General features: G+C 46.3%; 1 protein-coding gene across 2 annotated transcripts in view; it reads right to left on the bottom strand.

Moving 5' to 3' along the window:
- Positions 1–22005, bottom strand: part of PTGFRN (prostaglandin F2 receptor inhibitor) — an 86378-nt gene extending 64373 nt beyond the window's left edge. Inside the window, exon 1 of one of the 2 annotated variants that reach the window (XM_068144689.1) lies at positions 21760–22005. In XM_068144689.1, the coding sequence (XP_068000790.1) occupies positions 21760–21814 (55 nt within the window). In that variant the 5' untranslated portion in view covers positions 21815–22005. The remainder of the gene's footprint in view (positions 1–21759) is intronic. The other variant, XM_068144688.1, reaches the window with a different exon arrangement.
- Positions 22006–24758: the final 2753 nt, after the last annotated feature.

Below are 24758 nucleotides of genomic sequence, written 5' to 3'. Positions count from 1 at the left end.
CCCTGCTCCTGCTGGCCACACTGTTCCTGATGCAGGCCAGGAATACTTGTGGCAATGCTGTATATAACATATCTTCACATTTTCCTTAGTGGGGAGGAAGAATGTGGGTTAGACACTGTTATACTAGTTCCACTCAAGTGGATACTTTTCCCAGGTTCTTTTTTAAGTCCTCATAGTGGAATATACAGAATTAAAACCAGGGCTGTTCTGCACCATCATTAACTTGCACTTATCTGTTATCTTATATCTTTCCCAAAGCAGTTGGCACAAGAACTTGTTAAACTATAAAAGTTAATACATTTTTCAACTAGCATGGCTTTTTAAAAGACATCACCTAGCAGGAGTGAGAAAGCTGGAAAGCTAGGGAAAAGTATATTTGCCTAGACTTTTTAAAACATGCATGTGCAGCAATATCCAAAGATAATGAGATTTTAAAAGCCACATTTTCATATTACAACTATTGTTATCTTAACCTCCACTTCCCCAAAAACTGGTTTGGGGGATCATTTGAAATATGAGTACACAGAGACTCATTTACCAGTAAGGATTCCACTGCATGAGTGAAGGCATGACACAGACAGGGACCTCGACCGACTGGACAGATGGGCAGAGTCCAACAAGATGGCATTCAACAAATCCAAGTGCCAGGTACTGCACTTTGGCCACAACAACCCCATGCAGAGCTACAGGCTAGGGTCAGAGTGGCTGGAGAGCTGCCAAACAGAAAGGGATCTGGGGGTACTGATTGACAGCCACCTAAACATGAGCCAGCAGTGTGCCCAGGTCTCCAAGGGCATCCTGGCTTGCATTAAGAATAGTGTGGCCAGCAGAAGCAGGGAAGTCATTGTGCCCCTGTACTCAGCACTGGTTAGGTCACACATTGAGTCCTGCATCCAGTTCTGGGGCCCTCAGTTTAAGAAGGACATTGAGACACTTGAAGGTGTCCAGAGAAGGGCAATGAGGCTGGGGAGGGGCCTTGAGCACAGCCCTGTGAGGAGAGGCTGAGGGAGCTGGGGTTGCTTAGCCTGGAGAGAAGGAGGCTCAGGGGAGACCTTCTTGCTGTCCACAACTACTTAAAAGGTGGTTGTAGCCAGGAAGGGGTTGGTCTCTTCTCTCTAGCAAGCAGCACCAGAACAAGAGGACACAGTTTCAAGCTGTGCCAGGGGAAGTTTAGGCTGGAGGTGAGGAGAAAGTTCTTCACTGAGAGAGTCGTTCGCCATTGGAATGTGCTGCCCAGGGAGGTGGTGGAGTCACTGTCCCTGGAGGTGTTCAAGAGAGGATTGGATGTGGCACTTGGTGCCATGGTTTAGTTAGTCATGAAGTGTCGGGTGACAGGTTGGATTTGAAGATCTTTGAGGTCTCTTCCAACCTTGGTGATACTGTGATACTCTGACTTCAGCAAAAGCAGTAACAGAGGAAAGAGCCATTACAGAAGTTGACAGCCACAACACCAAACAATGCAATAAATGTGGTAGGCTCTCTGGGTCTCTGGTTGGGATCCTGAAGGGCAGTTTCAGCCTGCATGTGCTGTTGTGAGAGAATGGAGGCGGCTGGGCAGCCAGGATGCCGGAGCTGCTGAACAAGCCAGCATAGGATCCAGCTTGGCTCTCCGCTTGTCAATTGATTTGTGGCTATAGGAGCCAGTGGAGGGATGGATCTCAGCGTTTATAGAGTAATCCTTTCATCTGTAATTTAATTATCTAAAGGTCTCATCTTCACCATAAATAATCTCCAAGCCAAGTGGCCATGTTACAAATGCCAACAACAGATGCACAGAGCGTGGGTGTTCCAGCATGGGAACCAGCGCCTGTGCCTTGCCGGCACATGCAGCTACGTACAGGAGCACAGCTGTTGCCAACTCTTTTGCTGCAGAAGAGGTACTCGGACAGATTAACCAACTAAACCAAACTCATGCAGCAGAACAGGTACAGATCACAGGAACTCCTGGTTTCAGGCCCAGCATTCATTTCACTGTATCACACTGTTTCCTTAGGTAAAGATTAAAACAGAAAGGTATCAGCTAGGCAAATACAAAGCAGTTTTAGCTTGTGCTCTATCAAGTGGTGGACCTGCAGGTCCTCAGGAGCATTTGGGCACCTACACCACCACCATATCCACACTGCTGTCTGCAACCTAGAAAACCAGAGACCAGTGGTTTCCAACCCCTTGTCTCAAAGCACTAATAGACCCAATTAGCACTCGAAAGCCAATCTCAGGTCATGCAGAGCAATACTGTTCAGTATGCTAATCTCTGTGGAGCTAGGTATCTGTGCCTCTAACTTGCTTTCTCCTAGACAAGAAGGAATTGTATGCATGTATGCACACAGAGTGTGATTTGAGAGACATAGGGCCCATCCTCCTTGCATACATGATTCACATAAGTAATTCTGTAATTGAGAACAGGACCACAAGGTATTTATAGTACTTGTTGCTGATGATCTTCCATTATTCGCTGTGGCACTGCAGATGAAAAGCTCTCTTGCCCCAGAACAGGCAGTTGGTCTCTGGCACAAACAACAGTGGACACATGAAATTACCCACTTCGAGAAGAGAAAAATTTCATTACAGTATTGTTTCCCTCCTGCTAAGGAGAGTTCAGAAGAGGCAAGAGGAGGAAGAGGTCCAGATAGGAAAAAGACAAGAGGTCAGGGACATAAAATATCATCTAGAAGACACACAGGGATCCCAAGACAAGGTCTCTTAAGAGAGGCTGTGTAACCTGTATACAGACCATAAAATACAACTGCCCCCAGATGGATCTGGAAAACAGCTGGCACTAAAAACAGGCATGCCACAGCACTCTTATTAGTTGAAAGACACAAGATCCAATACAGAGAGTTCTGGAAACAGGAAAAAAATCTTCACAAACTACATTCATATCAATCTGCTTGGCTGCATTAAGAGTCTTTACAATTTAGAGTAAGGCACCAGGTGAGTAGATGGAAGTCGAGATGGCATGCTTATTTATTTCACTAATATTTAAACAGCCAAAGAAAGGCTAACAGAACTGTCTACATTGACACCTGACACTCCAAAAGGAGAAAAGGCTGTAGAGGGCAGTTGGTGCCAAGGCCCCAAGAATCACAATAGGCATGTTTGGGCATTTGCATTGGATCAGGCTTGGTACCACAGGATAAAGACCTAAGGGCACTTAATGCACAGGAGAAAAGCTCCTAGAGTGACACCTCTGGTTCAGCTCTATCTAAAGGAATCCTAATCATGCACTCAGATTGCTTCACAGTAAAAAGCAATGCTCAGAAAGAGGGACACTGAAGAGCTTCACCTCAGAAATTTAATCCTCACCCCAATTAAAATGGTGATTTTAGAATTAACCAGGTTGGAAAAGACCTTTGAGATCATTGAGTCCAACCTATCACCCAACACCATCTAATCAACTAAACCATGGCACCAAGTGCCTCATCCAGGCTCTTCCTAAACACCTCTAGGGATGATGACTCCAGTGGTGCTCCCCAGAGCAGCACATTCCAATGGCCAATCTCTCTTTCTGGAAAGAATTTCTTCCTAACATCCAGCCTAAACCTCCCCTGGTGCAGCTTGAGACTGTGTCCTCTTGTTCTGATGCTGGTTGCCTGGAACAAGAGACCAACCCCCACCTGGCTACAACCTCCCTTTAGGGAGTTGTATACAGCAAGAAGGTCTCCCCTGAGGCTCCTCTTCTCCAGGCTAAACAACCCCAGCTCCCTCAGCCTGTTCTCACAGGGCTGTGCTCCAGACCCCTCCCCAGCTTTGTTGCCCTTCTCTGGACACCTTCCAGCAACTCAACATCTTTCCTAAACTGAGGGGCCCAGAACTGGACACAGGACTCAAGGTGTGGCCAGTAATCAGTGCTGAGTACAGGGGAAATGATCATGCAGCCTGCATGCTCTTGAAGGCTGCTTAAAGGGCTGTTCACATTGCACTTCAATTGCAGTGTGGAAATGGGAACTCTTCCCTAAAATACATGGCTGAGCCATGAACAATGGTATAGTTAGGATATGAAATTCACCCACACTTCACAGTGAGGTGTATCCCTGCTCAACAAGTTCAACAGCCAAATTTTTCACACAAGCCTGCAAGAGTCAAAAACATGCTGGCATTCACTGCCTCCAAGAGCTTGAAGGCAAATTAGCTGTGTAATTACCTTTCTGTGCCCCTGAATTTTACCTGGATAAAAGCTGTTCTCACATGTGAAAGGAAATGGTAGTGCATGCAGCTGCTGTTTAATTTAATAGAAGATTAATTGTACTGGACAAAAAGATGAGACTTTCTGGAATGGGTGGGGAGGTATGTGCATGTGGGCAACACACAAGGCATTCAGAAACCAAGAAGAGGTACTACCTCATGCAAGACACACACCTGACAAATCCACTCCCAGTTACAGTAGTCCTGCAGAGAAACAAACTTTTTATTTATGCCTGATAGAGTAGAAGGGAAAGGAACACTCCACTCCTGTGGGCAAAGTTAACTAGTGCAAGAAATTAAGAGGTTCAGATTCCAAAAAGCCCTCAGCATTAACCTTTTGAGGAACCAAGTCTCTTTGTAAAGTTTCAGGCTCACGGCCTCAAGCCTTCCACCACCTCCAAAAACACTGTCCTCTGTTCAATGCAGGCATTTTGTTATCTCCAGGAGCAGAGCACTAAGGCACATCAATCCAGAACTGGACTGAAAAAGTCCAGCAGTCTTCTCATGTTTCCTATCACAAATTGAAAGTCTTTTCTCCCCCCTTTAGACTATATGCCCACAAATTTTCACTGTTACCTGTTAAGAATAGAACAAATCACGTTGGAAAAGACCTTAGAAATCATCAAGTCCAACCTGTCACCCAACACCATCTAATCAACTAAACCATGGCAGCAAGTGCCTCATCCACTCCCCTATTAAACACCTTCAGTGATGGTGACTCCAGCACCTCCCTGGGCAGCACATCCCAAGGGTAAATCTCCCTTTCTGTGAAGAACTTCCTCCTCAACTCCAGCCTATACCTCCCCTGGCACAACTTGAGACTGGGTCCTCTTGTTCTGTTGGTGGTTGACTGGGAGAAGAAACCAACCCCCATCTGGCTACAGCCTCGCTTTGTGATTAACTCACAGCATTTGTAGTAGTACTCTTACCTCTATACCCATACTGAACAGCCTCCCTGCTATACACAGTAATACATAGCACTAGAGAATGTCACATGCATTTAAGATTTGAGGAGAATTTAATGCCATTAGGCATTTAAGAAAAAATCATCTGTAGCCATGTAATGAAAGAATGCATCACAACATAGTACTTTTCAGAGTCTCAGTGAAAGGTTGGCATTCAGCCATTAGCTACTAATTTTCAGATAAGCATGCCTAAGTATACATTTTTAGATGTTTCTTGTTACTCCCACTTTAAATAAATGTAACTCAAACATATTTACTTTGCTGCTGTCATTGGTGTGCTGTGTATTGGAAGGTCATAGAATCAATAAGGTTGGAAAAGACCTCAGAGATCATCAAGTCCAACCTGTTACCCAACACCTCATGACTACAAGACCATGGCACCAAGTGTCACGTCCAATCCCCTCTTGAACACCTCCAGGGATGGTGACTCCACTACCTCCCTGGGCAGCACATTCCAATGGCAAATTACTCTTGCTGGGAAGAACTTTCTCCTCACCTCCAGCCTAAACCTCCCCTGGCACAGTTTGAGACTGTGTCCTCTTGTTCTGGTGCAAGTCCCACCTGGCTACAACCTCCCTTCAGGTAGTTGTAGACAGCATGAAGGTCTCCTCTGAGCTTCCTCTTCTCCAGACTAAGCAACCCCAGCTCCCTCAGCCTATCCTCACAGGGCTGTGCTCCAAACCCCTCCCCAGCCTCGTTGCCCTTCTCTGGACACATTCAAGTGTCTCAATGTCCTTCCTAAACTGAGGGCCCCAGAACTGGACACAGGACTCAAGGTGTGGCCAGTAATCAGTGCTGAGTACAGGGGCACATGTGACAACAGAAAAAGTTAACACACTGAGATGACCTAATACACATCATCAGCCAGAGCTTTTCTGAAACTTGAACTTCTGCAACACCCATAAGACAGCAAAATCTTGGAGGAAATATCCAAGGTTAAATATGAAGAGATCACAAATAACTTAGGAAGTCTCCAGGCTAGAGATGAACATGAGATGATACACTAAGATTATAACAGGTTGTGCTCACACTTTCCTGTGTATTTGCCCTTGGCCACTGTCAGAGGCAGGACACAAGGCTGAAGGAGTGTCAGCCTGCCCTCTCTTTCTACAGCTCTAGGAAGTAGGAGTTTGGAAGTACTCTTTTACTTCTGCTGTTCCACAGTGGCACCCAGGCTGGTGACTAGGCTGCACTCAGCATCAAGAGAAGAAAACAAACACAAAAACACACAACATGCAAGAACACTGAACAAAAGAACATGGATTTTTCAATTAACTTACAAATCAACAGAGAGAAAAGTCTTTTTTGAGCATGAAACAAGAGAGTAAAGCAGGTAGAGAACCAACACAACATTAAAACAGCAGGAGGAGGAGAACACAGTTTTTGAAAGACACCCAGAGGGAAAATGCTTAATTGTTTCTTCTCACCTCCAATCTCCTTGCAGAGCTGTTCTAGGTTACCCAATTTAGTAAGACAATCCCCAAAGAAAACAAGCACCTGTTAATATTAGAGCGACACTCAGATACCCTGAAATTATTCAGTAACTAACATTCATAATCAGGTTGCACATAACAGATTGCATTCACCCTAGGCATCTTCACATTTGCTATACTGGGAAGAAAAGTTATGTCCCATAGAATGCTGTCCTACAGCTCAAAAGACTCCATAGTCAAACTTTATCCCAACAGAAAGCATGATAGCCATTCCCTGGGGCCTGAAGTGGTACACATCTGTAACAACAACTAAATACAACATTGCAAGTTCCAAATATCCATTGTAAAACCAATAGAGAACTGCAGGCTAAGGTCTCAGAACGCTCTACTAGCCACTGTATTAATGCAAAGGAGCGATTTTAACATCAATCATAATTATGCCTAGTGCAAATTCAGCAGTATACAGGCCAGCATAGGAACAAAGTTAAGAGTCCACACATCTGAATTGTAAGAAAAGATTCTTAGTACCTTAGTAGCTTTTAAGTACCTCTGAGATTTCTAGCTGAACTTCCCACTTCACTTCAAACAGCCCTTGGGTAACAAAGGAGATGCACTCAATGCACAGGGAGAGCTAACTCTCCCAAAGTACTTCTGACTAGGCCTAGAAAGCTGGAGCATGAAATATTGGTGTCCAATGTCCAGAGCAAGGCATGACTCCTTTATCAGACCATATCCTGGAAGCCACATCAAGTCCAAGGGACCTGTTTACCCAGCCTTAGCACCAGAGATGATTTGAACCAACATATCCTTCAGAATGTAAACACAAAGCACACACCCATACACATGGGAACAGGAAGAAACAGAAGCATGACATAAAAATCATACAATGCCAACCTATGCCCAAGAAGTGTTCACTTGGTGCTTTGGCCTTGAACTCAGGCTGCAAGAAACCAAAACTGAAAGCCTGACCTCACTAACAGTAACAAAAAGAGGAGGAGCAGGAAAACACCAAGTGCTGTGCAGTATCAGGACATTCCCCTTGCTCTCATGCTGTATGATAGCATCTGAAATGATAGCATTGCTTGAGAAAGTCAGTGCTGTATCTCAGCCCCAGTAGGCAAAAGGAGTTATGCCTTCATTAATACTGTGAAAGAGACACAGTATACATGTAGGCAGATGTCTCAATGGGTGGTTTAAAATGTAAAGGCTCCTCCTCCCATCTTTGCATCAAGCCATGGTCCAATGTCAGCACCACACAACGATTCAAGAAGCATTACATATATAAAACAAAACTGTTTGTTTCTCTTCTAACTTCTTCATTGCTAGTAAAATTGTACTTCAAACCTTCAACATACTATTGATACTCCCTGCTCACTTTTTATTTTACTCCATCCCAAAATCAGCAGGGTTTAGCTCCCTTGTTGGTATGGCAATCACAAATCATTTTAACAGCACAATCCTGTAATGAAGTTTGTTTATTTTTAGAGAGGAACCATTAATAATACTAATTAGAGATTATTATTACTGTTGTAAGGAAATAAACTACCTAGAAAGCACCCCTGCTGCTAATGAAGACCTAAACAGAAAAGAGGTATATGCAGTATTCCCAGGCCTATAGATAAGGATAAAATTTACTTCTCACCTCATCCCTGGCCTCCCCACATAGTTTTTCAGAAATGAGAACAAGTTTTTAGAGATTAGTGATATAAAAAGCATTTCCCAGGAGATTAAACCAGTGAAAACCCACAAGAAACTAAGATATCTCAAAGAATTCAAGCAGAAGAGCACCCACCGAAATGCAATGCAAGAGCAGCCTACAAATGCCTCCACTGTTTGTAGTTTTAAAGCCTAAGCCTATGAAAAGTCAAAAAAGAGGCCACAAAGGACACAACTAGATCAGGTTTTGCCTTTCCCCAGACAAAACACAGATTATTGCAAGATCTTCATCCCTTTCACGAGGAATAAATAAGCCTTGGACAAGGGATTGGCAGGAAGGCAGAGGTCCAGTCTGTCCCTACATTGAAAAGCACTCTTTGCCTTTATCATAAAAGGAGGTCCTCTTTGCAAAGGAAAACTAGTGTAGGGTTTGTTTTAACTAAGTCATTTTAACACTGAAGTAATTACTTTCCCATGGCAGTTTTAAGGTACTTGTATTGTTGCCTGCTCTGTTCACACTGCTGTACTTTTCAGCTACTAAGCAGTTCCATGCAAGAAATTCACTCTATGTCCATCACCTACAGCTGCTCAGTACAATTAGTGAGATCTCCCAGAATTCTCCAAGCTCCTATTGAAAAAAATACAATCCATTGATGAAAAGAACCATCTTCATTAATCCACCTGGCAGATGTATTCTTCCCTTGTAATCATTATGGGGATTCACAATTATAACAAAGCTGCACTCATGTCACATTATTCAGATTACAGAATCTCTGGAAAAAGAAAGCTCTCAAGCACAGTGCTGGAAATCATCAAAACCACTTCTTAGCCCTAGCTGTTAAGCACTTCCTAAACACCTCCAGGGATGGTGACTCCACCACCTCCCTGGGCAGCACATTCCAATGGCCAATCCCTCTTGCTGGGAAGAACTTCTTCCTAACCTCAAACCTAAACCTCCCCTGGCACAGATTGAGACTCTGTCCTCTTGTTCTGGTGTTGGTTGCCTGGGAGAAGAGACCAAGATCTAGCTGGCTACAACCACCCTTCAGGTAGTTGTAGACAGCAATGAGGTCTCCCCTGAGCCTCCTCTTCTCCAGGCGGAACAACCCCAGCTCCCTCAGCCTCTCCTCACAGGGCTGTGCTCAAGGCCTCTCCCCAGCTTTGTCGCCCTTCTCTGGACACCTTCAAGTGTCTCACAAGTGCCACAATGAAACAAACATCTGTTATTCAGCAGAACTCAACTGAACCCTGTATTTCCTACAAAAAAAAAACCAAAACAAAACAATAAATTTAAACAATTATACACTGTCTAGCCCAAACTTTGAATGGAAGCAACCCAAACAGCTGTATTGTAATCCAAGACTGTAAATTATCTGCAGAGAGCCAGAAACAACAGCAGAGGTAAAAGCTGTGTCCTTGAATGTCAGTGCTCAAAGCTAATCATAAATTTAATATCACTAACAGAAACTGCTGCAGCATTTGTGTACTTTTTGTGGAAATGCACAAATCTGCAACACTTGAATACTGAATTGCAGACACCACAGCCTGACTAAGAGAACGGGACAGTACTGGAGTTACAAGAAACATTCTGCAGGGAAAGTTTAAAATGAGGCTCTCTAAGTTGTCTGTAAAAGGGAAGGAAAAAAGGATGGACTTTCTCAGCCTAACTTCCCAAGTCTGGATGTCACTCAGTTAAGTGTTTCTCTGGGGAAAGAAACATTAACTTGCGTCAGTTTCTATCTCAACAAAAAGCACAACCAACTGCTTTTACCACAATCTGATGGTTAGATGATGTTAAAGAGGAGGGGAAATGCAGACAGTGGAATTTCTATGACTATCACCAGAAATTCAAAGTCTGACAACTATTACATTTTTCGAGCTTAACTGGTTTTAAGCTCCAGTTTTTATTATGACTTTTGAGTTTCCCAAAGGACAAAACACTCAAGATGACCTGACAAAATCCTTGCTGGTAAGAAAGGAACAGAATAGAACAGAATAGGACTCCTCCGAGGTCATCAAGTCCAACCTATCACCCAGCACCATCTGATCAACTAAACCACGGCACCAAGTGCCTCATCCAATCTCCTCTTAAGCACCTCCAGTGATGGTGACTCCACCACCTCCCTGGGCAGCACATTCCAAATATTGCAAAGACTGATTAGGTAAAATTGGATTGAAAAAAGGCAGCAAGCAAGAGAAAACTTCATGCACAGAAACACATTCTAAAAGTAAGCAAGAAAGATTGCACTCCCCTCAAGATGCCAATAATATATACCACCAGATAATCAGAATTCTGTCTGAATGAGTGCTGCTCAAGTTTCCCAGCAGGTATTCACTACCCTTTATCTATTTGATACAAAGCACTCATGCCATTCTTTCCAAGGAAAAGGGGAAGCACCTCAGTACAGGCAGGCAAGCTAGGACACAGAGGCTACTTGAGACAGAGGCTCCCACAAAGCATCCAAGCTGCACCTGATGGACAAGCCTGCTGTCTCCAAAGAATGCCACAACAAAAGAAGAACACAGGTAGCCATAGTTGCTCCACTTTACACATGGGTCTGCAAATGTCCGTCTTACCCACACATTTATCCTGTAAACCAGCAGCATGGAACAGCAGTGAATGCTGTATCAACTTAGAGTGGCTACACACAATTGTCTGTGAGGAATTTAGGGGCCCTGTTAAACAGAGAATCATCAGGGTATTTCCTGTCATAACCTGGTGGCATGTATTCAGGACTACACAGAGGTTCTAAAGATAGGAAATTAATTACCACTCTCTTTGACTATAGGTATTGAAAGCAATCATCAATTCATGAGTCTTTCACATTTATGATGTGTGTAGAAACAACTCATGGGCAGATGTAGAGAGGTGGTGACATTGAATGGTACTGAGAAGCACTCAGGTAGCTTTGAAGGTCAAAATTCTTCACCCACCCATGTTAACAAAACATTCAAGGACAAAGCAAACAGGTTGTCCCCACAACAACCTCCACATGCATGTGTCAGCCACAGCCAACATGTATCTGGATGTTTTGTATCATAAACTGGGTAGTGAGCCTTCTTCAGGGCATGACCTTGTTGATCAAAACACCATCCAGTACCTACTACTATTTTGCTTTGACCAACTGACATATGCTCACCCAACTGAAGCAAAACCAATCATTCATCTTACACAAGCCAAGCAAAAAGCAGACACGAGGCTGGATTCATACCCACACACCGAAAAGCAGACGGCTCTAGCTTCACATTGCCAAACTCCCTGAGACTAGCTGTCTTCCACTACCAACTCACAGCATGCACCCTCATGCCATGTATCTTTGTCCTCCATCAATTAGCACAAGGCTATAGGCCCAAAGCTGTCCATCATGCTAACCCTGTCAACATGAGAGTTTCACACCTAAGCAAGGAAGTACAGGGAAAGAATACTTAACCTACAATCAGTTCTCAACAGGCCTTGCCTTCTCCCTGTCAAAACCTCCAAACATCTTCCCATTCCCATGCACAGCCTGCTCTTCTTCAAGGCTCACTCTGTAGCTCTGTGACTGATTACCCAGAAAACAGCTTGTCTGAACACATTCGTTCAGCCCAAGTCACAGGCACAGGATATCTCCTGTTAACAGCCTCCTCTGAGGTGGAAATCTTAGTTACAGAGCTTTAATATCAAGAAACATCCACGTACTTGTGATGGTCTCTTGACCAAAATACCACTTTGGACTGCAAGCAAGACCCTACAGCAACAAGGAAACTCTGATATGGGAGGATTACTGCTGACCCAAGATTGTCATTCATGTGAGGACAGTATTCACACTGGACATTGGCCAAAACCATACATGCAAAGCAAGTCTTTGCCCAAAAGTGTGACAACAGGAAGTACAGAATTAAGAGAAGCCAAGAAGTTATTTGGAAGCATATGCATGATCCATGAAAGCACTGCTAAGATGGCTAATTTCTTATACCAGGTAGGATTTGCCAAAACAAGAAAAGGACCCACCTTGCAAGTCAGGGTGCAGAAGTGCTCACTGAATCTGCCCTGCATTCCACATGCAGTTACTACTAGCCTTTGCCCAGATGGATGAAGAGGAGAGTGTCTTTCTACAGCTTCAGACAGGGGGAAAAAAAGTCTCTCTATATAGAATAGAATAAATCAGGTTGGAAAAGTTCTTCCGAGGTCATCGTGTCCAACCTATCACCCAACACCATCTAATCAACTAAACCATGGCACCAAGCACCCCATCAAGTCTCCTCCTGAACACCTCCAATGATGGTGACTCCACCACCTCCCTGGGCAGCACATTCCAATGGCCAATCTCTCTTGCTGGGAAGAACTTCATAGTTTCATAGTTTCATTCAGGGTTGGAAGGGACCACAAGGATCATCTAGTTCCAACCCCCCTGCAATGGGCAGGGACACCCCACACTAGATCAGGCTGGACAGAGCCTCATCCAGCCTGCTCTTAAACACCTCCAGGGACGGGGCCTCGACCACCTCCCTGGACAACCCATTCCAGGGTTTCACCACTCTCAACTTCTTCCTAACCTCAAGCCTAAACCTCCCCTGGCACAGCTTGAGACTGTGTCCTCTTGTTCTGGTGCTGGGTGCCTGGGAGAAGAGACCAACCCTCACCTGGCTACAACGTCCCTTCAGGGAGTTGGAGAGAGCAATAAGGTCTCCTCTGAGCCTCTTCTTCTCCAGGCTAAGCAACCCCAGCTCCCTCAGCCTCTCCTCACAGGGCTGTGCTCCAGACTCCTCCCCAGCTTTGTTGCCCTTCTCTGGACACCTTCCAGCATCTCAACATCTTTCCTAAACCGAGGGGCCCAGAACTGGACACAGGACTCATGGTGTGGCCTCACCAGTGCTGAGTACAGGGGCAGAATGACAGTAGCAAAAGGCAAAGGAAGATGCATCGTCTCTCCATCCTCCAGCACTCAGGAAACAATCAGAACATGCACAGAAAGACTAACACCTCTGTGCTTATTCCAACAGTTTTCATTAACAATTACCTATTTTCACCTCAGCATCACTTGGCTGTGTGTGAGCACAAACGGACACACGTACTGATTAGACAGCTATGTCTAGGGCAAAGGCACCGAATTGGCACAAATATTTACCATTTTGGTGAATTCTGAATTTTTCCTCAAAAATAATTATGTTTGGCACACTGAACATTTAAGCTGTGTCCTCTCTTCAACCAGCATCTGTTTCCTATCTGGAAGCTGTTCCTTGCAGACACACGGGTCATGCTGCTTTTAAAGCAGCTCCTGCCAATTCTCTTTTGCGGGGCAGATTTAATAGCGAATTCCACTGCCACAGGATTCGCTGTGTAATAACGAAGGGTAGTGTGTCAACAGATGAAACCAAACACATCAATAAGAAGCTGGCAGAGGTCCCCGTGGATGCCTCTCTTGCAACAACCATTTTAATGCACGTAGGAGAACAATGCCGCTGCAGCCTGCGCAAAGATTCCCCACAGCCACACTGCATCAAAGACCGACTGAAATACGACGCTGAATCTCTGCAGTTGGAGCTAGCAGCGGAACATGCAGGGAAACAAAGTCCTTTCACTGGCAGCTATTCTTTTTAAGACTGGCAAACCTAAGCAGAACTAGCTTTTGTCAGAACCGGACTCTAGCTGGCCAACACAACCCCCAGCTCGTGTTCCACCAAACTCTTTTTAAGGGTTACCGACATGACAAGCAAAGAGTGCCTAGAAGCCCATGAGCACATGCAAATCGCAGGCATCATGCAAAGACTAAGCAGCACAGCTAAACCACATCTTTAAGAAAGTCAGAAGAAAGGCAAGCCCAGACTAATCAAGCCTGTTAAACAGAAAGTGGCATAAGTCCTTCCCTTTTTTTCTCTTGAGAGCAACCACAGCAGCAGGAGTTGTTTTACAACCAGCATAAAGTAAAGGACAATGGGGAACACCTGGAAAAAAAGCCTAAAGGAAAGAACTGAAGCCTGAGAACAAAAGTTTAAAACCACATAAAGTGTACATTGATATTTTTTTTCCCAAAAGCCACATAGAGTGATGAGATATATTGTGCACATAGATAGATATATAGAGACAGATCTATAGATATGCACGCTGTGTGTGCTATAAATAGCAAGATATGATCAGCAATTCCCATAGAACATCAACAAAGCTGGGGAGGGGTTTGGAGCACAAGGCCTATGAGGAGAGGCTGAGGGAGCTGGGGTTGCTTAGCCTGGAGAAGAGGAGGCTCAGGAGAGACCTTATTGACCTCTACAACTACCTGAGGGGAGGCTGCAGCCTAGTGGGGGTTGGTCTCTTCTCCCAGATAACCTGTGACAGAAGGAGAGGACACAGTCTCAAGATGAACCAGGGGAGATGTAGGCTGGATGTGAAGAAGAAATTATTCACAGAAAGAGAGACTGGCTATTGGAATGTTCTGCCCAGGGAGGTGGTGGAGTCACCATCACTGGAGGTGTTTAAGAGCCTGGATGAGGCACTTAGTGCCATGGTTTAGTTGATTAGATAGTGCTGGATGATAGCTTGGACTCGATGATCTCACAGGTCTTTTCCAACCTGGTTAATTCTATATTCTGTTGCTCTAGCATGGGCCAAGCTGGCCAAGAAGGAGAAAAACAAAAATCAAAAAGCCCACAAAAAAAAAAAAAAAAAAAAAAACACCAACCACCAAAAACCCCACCAAAAACCCACCCCCAACAAGTTCACAGTACAAAGGAGTGCTTTCTCTGGGGACCCAAGACTAATTCCCTAACAAGCATTTATAAACTGATGCTTTTCCAAGCCTTATAATGTCACCAAATTTGGACATTTTTCCTCAGAATAGAAAAAGGCACATTCCTGATGCAAAGTTAATTAGCCAGCCAAATTTTCCACTTTCTCTAAAGCACTGAGGTGCATGAACTTCTCATCTTAACAGCTGAGATGATTATTCATTCAAGAGTGAGGAGTGAAAACTGATCAGCACATGCAAGAATTAAAGAGTTCTGCCTCTCCCTGTTCCCCCCCCTCCCCAAGTGCAACAGCTGGAAATACTGGAACTGGTTGGGTTTTTTTGGTGTGTAAGAGGGTGGGGGATGTATTTCCTAGGAAGCTAAGTCAACCTGCAGTAGATAGGCAGTCCAGAAAATTTCAGTAGGAATGCCCAAAGTCTTGCAGAATAATAAACAATTTAAAGATGGCCCTCAAAACAACAAAGCAGCAAGCAGATCCATTACAAGCACTGCTGGCAGTCTTGCCTATCAGCAGCCGTGACAGCTTGCCCAGGAGCCCCAGTCTTTAATTAGTTTTCATTCCTTAAGTTCACAAGTCAATTAATTAACAAAAAAAAAACAACAACCATCCTCAGATCCTTTTTTAAAGGAAACTCTGCCCTGATTTGGTGTCTTTCTTACTTATTATTCCCACAGCTCACCTAACAGTTCAGATCCACTAGAGCATCCATGCAAACTCCATCTGGCCATGGAGATCATCAATAGTCAAATACTTCAGCTTGCTTCAGCACTTCTTCCTATTTCTGCAGCAGTATTTTGCCATGGCTGCATACAAGAGAGATTTTTTTCTCCAGGATGCTTCTTCAGACCTTGCCACATAAGACTTGTGTGCAACTTTGCAACTCCCTGCAATGTGCCTCACCTAGTGCAATGAAAAGGAGCACTGACTGCAACACCCTACCACAGGTTTCAAGAAGTCCTCACAGCAAGTGCACTGACTCAAACCTACCAGCACTGCTGTGCTGCTTTAAAACTTTGCAAGACTCAAAGGCATTTTGCAACACTGCTTCTACATTCCATCTAGCTTGCTTTAAACCTAGTTAAGATAGCCATAGTTAAAGTTGATAGCGGTTTCCACTGGAAACACAGCTTTGAAACAAGTCCTAACTCCAGAGGGCAGAAGGGAAGAATAGAGACAGCTTTTTTTTTCCCCTCAGACTTCAGTTAGATGATACTAGGTATGTTTTACAATTATGAAAGCTCACATGTAAGCCAGTTTCTGGTAAGAAACTCAAAAAATAAAGAAACTTTTTTCATGTTCCCTAACTTGCCTTGCTTCCTACCTTATTTTAGATACACTGATGCTCTGAGCAGCTATTTTTCAGACAAACCTATCCCCAAAGCAGTTTTGTCTCAAACTCACCTTTGCCCTTCGCAAAACCTAGTGCAGAAAGGAATTAGAAGCGTATGGCATTCTTTTTAAAGCCCTTCTCTGCAGATATCCAAGCCTTGAAAGAACACTACAATTTGAGGTTTTCTAAAGAACCAACTCACAAAACTATGGACAACTGGAAAACTTGGTGTCTCATTGATACAAGCTTTTACCTTCTTTAGAGCAGGAGACTCTAGCAACCCAGACAAAGATCTGCTTATGTTACAGTCATTCCTTGTTCTGTTCAATGCAGTTCCGGGGTACCTTGTTCAGGTTAGGAATGGAGGTCATGAAGGAAACTGCTTATTATTTTTGGACAGAAATTTAAACATTGGTGTCTAGACAAATTCACTTTAGAGATCTCTAGAAAACAGACTTTATCACTTAGTACTGCAGAGCTAAGAAAGCAGCACACTACCAGAGGCCTGGGAAGTAACTGCAACATTTCCAATAAAAGTCAAAAGCAGAGTAGGGAGAAATTTCTCTTCGCATTCTGAGAGATTCTTACTTTACACTCCACCTAATATCTTTCTTTCAAAGCTGCTAGAAACCTTGATAGACACTGACATAACTCCTACTATGATCCAGCTCATGTTAGGAGAAGGACCACGAGGATGACTAGAGGGCTGGAGCACCTCTCCTGTGAGGACAGACTGAAGGAGTTGGGGCTGTTCAGTCTGGAGAAGAGAAGGCTCTGAGGGGACCTCATTGTGGCCTTCCAGGATCTGAAGGGGGCATACAAGAAGGCTGGGGAGGGACTTCTCAGGATATCAGGTAGTGATAGGACTAGGGGGAATGGAATGAAGCTGGAGGTGGGGAGATTCAGGCTGGATGTGAGGAGGAAGTTCTTCACCATGAGAGTGGTGAAGCCCTGGAATGGGTTGTCCAGGGAGGTGGTTGAGGCCCCATCCCTGGAGTTGTTTAAGACCAGGCTGGATGAGGCTCTGGGCAGCCTGATCTAGTGTAGGGTGTCCCTGCCCATGGCAGGGGGGTTGGAGCTAGATGATCCTTGTGGTCCCTTCCAACCCTGACTGATTCTATGATTCTATTCCTCAAGTTCTTTCCAGCTTAGCTTTCGTGATTGATTTCTCTACACAATCAGAAATAATTCAGATAATTTTCAGATGTGTCCATCTTCCTTCCTTCTACAACAAAGAACTCCACATATGAAAAAATACACCAGTGAAAGCCATCTAAAAACAGACAACTGAAATGTTCACTTCCTAAAAGTATGTAATTGCAATATGTAACCATTTCACTACTAAAAAAATACACCAGTGTGTTTTGCAGGTAAATGTTTGACACAGATTACAAAGACTGGCGGGGGGAGGGGGGTAGGGAACCCCACCACACCACAACCCAACAACAAAAAACAACCATACAACCCCAAATCAACCCATAAATTCATCAATGTGAAAGCTGAAATCACCCATGTCCCTGAATGTTTGCTTATGTAGCTAGACAGATGGATATACATTATTCCTTAAGTGCATTCCCCTCTAATCAAGCATGTGGCTGCATTTTTAAATGACCCCCTACTGCTTCCTTCAAATCTTGTTCAGGCAGGTTTATACCTCAGTTCAGGGATTAGAGCCAAATACAACAGAGGCTACCTAAAGAGAGCAAGCTGTTGCTATGTTGAAATGTAGCAGTCCACAAACCTGGAGAACAAGGTCAAAGAACTTCAGACAAAGCACCCAGACTCCCTAAAAAGGAGCCCTGGACAGGAACCTACAAAGACACAAGAGAGAAAAAGGTGCCTAACCTTTGCCAACCTGAAAGAACACAGGATGTAAAGGAAAAAACACTCAGCTACACTGCTTGCCCTTTGATTTCCACATTTTCCCATAGCCTACACACTAACACATCAGCATGGCAAAAACCACACAGAAAAGGCTTCCTCCTCAGCAACACCACCTGCCCTTCAGTGCCTCACCAATCCAGTTCCAATGCTCACTACAGACTTCTTTGCTTTGGCAGCCTGCAGCTGCTATGATCAAGACAGGTTTGCTGTTATTTCCCCTTTGGGAGCCTTTTTAACCACCTCTAAATCTATAACAGAGATAGGCAGGCCCAGTTGTCAGCTCCTTCTCCAAGTACCTGTAAGGATCAGAGCCTGCATTACTGCAACAGCAGGCAGGCAAAGGCCACCAACACTACCTGGCTCACCAAGAGGCAAGCAGGCATTAGAAGGAGAACAGGAAGCAGATTCCACTCTCGAGGACCTTGAATGCTCCAAGGGCAATTATCCTTACACCACCTACCTGTCCTAAACGTTGAGGCTGTCTCATTTTCTAAGGCTTTCACTCTAGCTGCAAACACCAGGAAAGATTAAAGCATGTTTTTTTCCTGAAGTCCACAATCGCCTCATTTACACTAATTACCACAAGCTTTCTATTGCAGAACTTGAATTAAACCTTGATACAAATGACTGATTGTTGTAACTTCTGAGAAAAATAAAACTTTAGGTATGAGTTGTAGGAAGCAATTCTGTTCACATATCCACTCCTGGAGATCTGACATGCTGGAACTGACTTTCATCATAGTGAAAAGCAAGTGTCACGTAAGTCTACATAGTAGTAATAACAAGGCCATCTGTGGGAAGCTCATCATCAATGATTTTCCCCTCAGATCTACCTGAGTGCCTGCTCTCCCCTAGCCCCACAGCACTTAAACAACACCTTTTATTTCCTTAGATACTGAAATTTTTAACCTTGAATCTCAAACAAAAGGGGGGGGGGGGATAAGTAAAATTCAGTAGCTGCAAGGCTTACTTTTTACTTTAAAATCTGAGCTCTAGTGACCACCAGATACCTGTTTTGGTTTTGGCTGTCCTGTCCATGGATGGATGCTTTCGTTTCTACAGCATTTCACAGACTGACTGCAGAAATTATACATAAAAGAAACAGCAGTAGTGCAAAATGCCCTCAGTGGTGCCCTCTCAGGATCTAACCATGCTAGAGGAGGAAAGAAAAAAAACCCAGATCAAGCCTTAATTTCAGGATCCATAATCTTGGAACCAAACAGATTATTACTGCACAGGATCCAGGAGAAAGGGTGAAAAAAAGTCTTATCTGTCACAACCAAACACTTCAGCCATTTGCATCCTTTGCTAGGTTCTTTTGTAAAGCTCTGAACTAAATAATCAAGCCTAAGTACCCACAAGGGATGAACTCTCCTATGTTTGGACTTCTTCCCTCCATCACTTTAGCACAAGAATTCCTCAACCCTTACAGCACATTAGTTAACAAAAGCCCCAATCTGTCTCTCTGTTAAAGACCTGCTGTAAGACAAATTTCACCAAGACATCCAGAGAGAGAGGAACAACACCTTCCCAAACTCTTACCATTTGTAACACCTCACAGAAGCTACCAAGTAATGGTATCAGAAGATAGCCACACTGCAACACAAACCATAAGACTAAAAAGCTTAGGGGTTTTTTCCTGCAAATTAAAGTACTTTCAATTCTCACAGCACCATTTCAAAAAACAGAAGCCAAACCCCAAACACCACCCCATGCAAAAAACAACCCCGAAAAGAACTCCAAATTGCAGACAAACAGTATCAGGAACACTGGCCAGGTATCTGGACATGCAAATTATCTTGTCTTGAATTAAGAAGAAAACAACCTTCCTGTTGCACATCATCCTTAACAGTTTCTACTTTTCCATGCATGACCTGGAGTGCCTGAGAATCCTGATTTTCTGCTTGTCCTACTAAACCACTCTCTTGAAACAAAAGTTTATCCCCTTTCTGACTCTAAACAAAAACACTAAAGGTGTTTTCTCCAGCTCATTGTTTCACCAGCCAGCAGAATGCCTATATTGTAAAGATAAACTAAATGACTAATCTCAGCTGCAAGTAAAAGAAAGCACAGTGGACACTTTTCTGTGGTTGGATCTGGACTTGTGGATAGACACCTCTCTGCCCCAGCTGTCTCACTGCCTGCAAGCAGCCTCAGCTGGGAAGAGCACAAGCTTAGAAAGCTGACTTTCTGACTCCTAACTACCTGCTCTGCAGACCTGTCTATGAAAGATTCAACATGAGGAAAATGCTCTGGTGGACTTTAAAAATAAAGAATTAGTCATAGCAATGTCAAAAGTGCAGGCACAAACTCAGTCAGCAAATAGAGTTTTGTTTAAAGAACAGCGTAGCAATGGGAGATTGGGGCACTGTTTAATTACTACTCACTTCTTCCACCCCAAATCTGGAAAAGGCTTAACTACCTGCCATTACTCAAGTGCTCTGAATCAAGAACTGTGTATAGTGATCTGCGGGGCATGCCAGCATACCAGCACCTAAAGTGCTTCTGGTCGCAGAGAGCTGACACAGAACCACGTAAATACTACACACAACTATCTTACCTGAGCAATCTTCTCATTCCCAGGTAAACTCAGTTATGTCAGTAGCACTGGCAGCAACAAAGCTACAACTCCAACGTTGAATAAAACAACCACAAAAGAAATGAAAAGCAAAAAAAAACCTAAAATCCACCTCCCACCTTTTTGTACAGCTCTCCCTAGCCTTTATTTCAGCATGCTGCCGGCCCAGCATTGACACCGTTAAGACCACATCTGAAGCCACGCTATCGTGAAAGCATGGCATAAAGCGTCACCTACGCAATTACTCGTTATCTTTCAGTGGGAGAAGTTCACGGCAGAGGTAGCAAAACCCGACAGCCAGAAGGGAGGCTGCGTAAGTATCCCTTCCCCCAACACACCTGTGCGTGCCCGGAGAACCTGGGTCTCTGCTGCCGGCAGCCTCCCTCCCGCAACAGGCAGAAGGAGCAACCCCTCGGCCATGAAACGAGCCACTTCACGCTCTGCGACGTGAAATTTCACTGTCCTCACCTCAGAGCGGCCACAGACCATCCACCAGGTCGGGTACGAGCAACTACGGCTACTACATCGTCACGTTAGCCTGGCCGGCGTACCGCGGGACCCCGGTGGAAACCCCTCTTATTGGGGAACGGCACCCAGCAGCACGCCCCACCGCTAGTGTGAGGATATCCCTTTAAGTTTCGGGGAGATACCCGGCCACAACCCGCGCCCCGGCCCTCAGAGGGAGCAGCGGAGCCGGGAGAGCTGCGGCGGCAGTTAATGCTCGCGGGCGAGCCCGGAGGAGGCGACGGCACAGCCCGGAGGGCAGGCGGCGCTGCTCGCCCCCCCCATCCCCCGCTGCCCCTCGGAGGGCAGCGCTCCGGCTGAGCTCTAGCGCGACTCAGGCGGGCATGGCATGGCAAGGCGGGCGTTTCCTCCTCGCCGAAGAGCCCGCGCCCATGGGCCCGGCCCTCCCTCACTACCTGCGGGCGAGGTGGCCCTGCCCTGCCCGCCCGGCCTCCCTAGACGGCCCTCCCCGCTGCCCCCCATCGCGCAGCCCTCGGGCTCACCGAGCAGCAGCAGGAGGAGAGGCAGGCAGCACGCCTTCTTCCCGCGGTGCCCCATGCTGGTAGGGCTGCGCGAGAGGGGATCGCCGGCGCACACGCTCGCCTCGCCCGGGGACCGGCGGCAGCGCGCTCCTCGGCCGGCCGCTCTGCCTCCCGCTGCCCTGCCAGCACACGGAGCCGCCCGCCCCAACCGGCCGCGCCGCGCGGCGCAGCCAACCACAGAGACAAACTTTCCCCAGCGCCCGCCTCCACGCGCCCCCGCCCGCAGGTAGCGGGGGCGGCGCGGGGCTCCGACCCGGCCCCGCTCCCTGCGAGGGGAGGAGAGCGGCTGCCCCTAGCCTGGCCGCCTGTCCGCTGCCAGCCGCGAGGTGGGGCGCCCCAGAGCCGAGCGGGGACGCTCGGAGGGCGGGGCAGCTCCCGGCTTCTCGGAGCCGCCTCGCACACGGAGCCCGGGAAAGCGCCGGGTCCTTGGGCGGGGTGGAGGAGGGGTTCCCGACACGGGGCGCCCCGCTGCTGACAGCGGCCTCTGGGCCCGGCGGGCGCGGGCAGCCGTCATGGCGCCGCTTCTGCCCCAGCTGCGGGGTTCTCTCGGCCCCGCCACTGTGGAGTGCGGTCTTCTCTTGTCTGCTGCCCTCCTCGCACAGGCGTGGAGGTCGGCCGATGCCCCTTTTCCTCACAGGCACAGCCCCGCGCAGGGTCTCCATACGCACAACCACCGCACAGATGTGGGGAGGAGGTAGCACTCCCGGCCCGGCCCGGCCCTGCCCTGCCCTGCCCTGCACACAGACCCTGCCCGCGGCCTGGTTGCTGTTGCGCGCACACCCCTTACACGCGGAGGCATTCTTGCACCTATTCCCACAGCTCTAGCTGTAGGGTGCACTTGTGTTCCCCATCCATGCATGCATAGTCTCAAAAGTCTCTGACGGGCGGGCCCACTCCTGCCCCCTTACTTTCACGGGCACACGTGGCAGCCCAAAGTCTGCCTGCAGCCCTGCCTCACGGCCTGGGTCAGCAGAGGGAGAGCGGGAGAGCTCAGCCGGGGCAGTGCTCAGCCGGGGCAGCACAGACGTCCTCCACCACGCCTGGTGTATGGGCAGGGCCGATCCGCCGCACCGATACCAGGCAGCTGTGTCACAAGCAGCGCTGCCCCTTTCTGTGGGACTGGGTGTCTTTTCCCCTGCTTGCACCCCTGCTTGACTCAGTAAGGGGCTCACGGCATCCACGCCACCATTCAGCTGCCTTTCTTCCCGGTCTGCTCAGAGAGTTTTTTGTTTGCTTGGGGATTTAATTTCCTGTTTGTTTCTAAAAACAAGGAACTGAGGTGTTGGCCTGCTGTCTGCTAACTCAGACAGTTATCTGCTGTTTCAGTCCCCTTGCCATATTAACTGTAAAATCAGTGCTCTCCTTGTGTGTGTTTTGCAGTTTGCTGCCCAAGCTTCCTCAGGCTACCTGATTTTCTGTTATTCGATTGGAGCCAAATACCCATTCCAGAACCTGCTGCTCCCACACATAATGGCTGGTTTAGGCTTAATTCTAGTGTCTCCTGTGTACCTTGGTCTTGAGTGTGCTTTGACTGGGGTGAGGTTATTTGCTCCCACTAGCAGGAAGTGCACACTGTGTTCGTAACCGAGCAGGATTATCAGACTGGATTTTAGGTTGGACTTTGTTATTAATTCTGTAGTGCTTTACAATAGAGAGAGTGTTGCCTGATAGGAACAAAACAAAACCCTCCAAAAACTGATGAGGAGAACTTTGACCCTTTACAGAAGATCTCTTTGAGAAGCTCATCCAAGTGGTGCCTGGGAGACGCTTAGTCCTGTCTACTCTGAAGTCGTCCAGTCGCCCAAACCACAGATGAGGCTGAATCCACAAGCGTGACTGAGAGCGTGTTGCCCAAACAGGACTCTCTTCATCGTGTTTACAATACATTTATATGCCTGTTTGTTCTTGCTGCCTGTTTCCGATCATTCTGCTCTGCCTCCTCCTTTGGCCAGCACTCAAACACATTTTTTGTTCACTGGAAAACATCACTTCTGTAAACCAAGACACATCACTTACATCAAGTTCAGAAAACAGGTTGGAAGATCTCACCCTTTCTTTTCAGCGTCCATCATGCTGTTTAAACTTGCTGATCCCTCATCAAACACTAGTCATGAAAAGATATCTCCTTGTGCTTTTTAAGCCTTGCAGCAGCAATCCTTGCATGTACACATGAATGTAGTCAAGGAGGCAAAGTTTACTGTATGCACGAGGCCTATGATTTTGGAGGAGACCCAGTCCCTTTTTTTGAGGTGCTTCCTGTTTCCTGGGCTCTGTTGTTAGCTGAGGATCCAGGACCTGAATTACAGTGCTAAAAAGTTACAGCAGAGCACAAGCCCTACAAGGAGAGGCTGAGGGAGCTGGGATTGTTTAGCCTGGAGAAGAGGAGGCTCAGGGGAGACCTTATGGCTGTCTGCAACTGCCTGAAGGGTGATTGTAGCCAGGAGAGGGTTGGTCTCTTCTCCCAGGCAACCAGCACCAGAACAAGAGGACACAGTCTCAAGCTGCGCTGGGGGAGGTTTAGGCTGGACGTGAGGAGAAAGTTCTTCCCAGAAAGAGTAATTGGCCATTGGAATGTGCTGCCCAGGGAGGTGGTGGAGTCCCCATCCCTGGAGGTGTTCAAGAGGGGATTGGACGTGGCACTTGGTGCCATGGTTTAGTCATGAGGTCTGTGGTGACAGGTTGGAATTGATGATCTTTGAGGTCTCTTCCAACCCTGGTGATTCTGTGATAATTTCCATTATGTCCTTGGAGAGATTTAAATTTTGATTGTCCAGTTTGGATCTCCCTATTGCTATTACTGTAGCTGCCATATAACAGCAGCTTCACCCATGCTCCACACCGTTAGTTACACTAGTGAAAGGAATAGGTAAAGCCCTGCTATCCTGAGCTGTGGTGTGTGGTATTCTCAACAAGTGTCATGTCACTCTTTTACTTCATATTTAGTAAGAACTGCTTTCCCT

Source organism: Melanerpes formicivorus, unplaced genomic scaffold (assembly GCF_026170545.1).
Source record: "Melanerpes formicivorus ecotype bairdi unplaced genomic scaffold, bMelFor1.0.p_v2 SCAF_11, whole genome shotgun sequence".
Classification (NCBI taxonomy): domain Eukaryota; kingdom Metazoa; phylum Chordata; class Aves; order Piciformes; family Picidae; genus Melanerpes; species Melanerpes formicivorus.
Note: the sequence above shows the minus strand (reverse complement) of the source record. Positions and strands in the feature narration are given on the sequence as shown.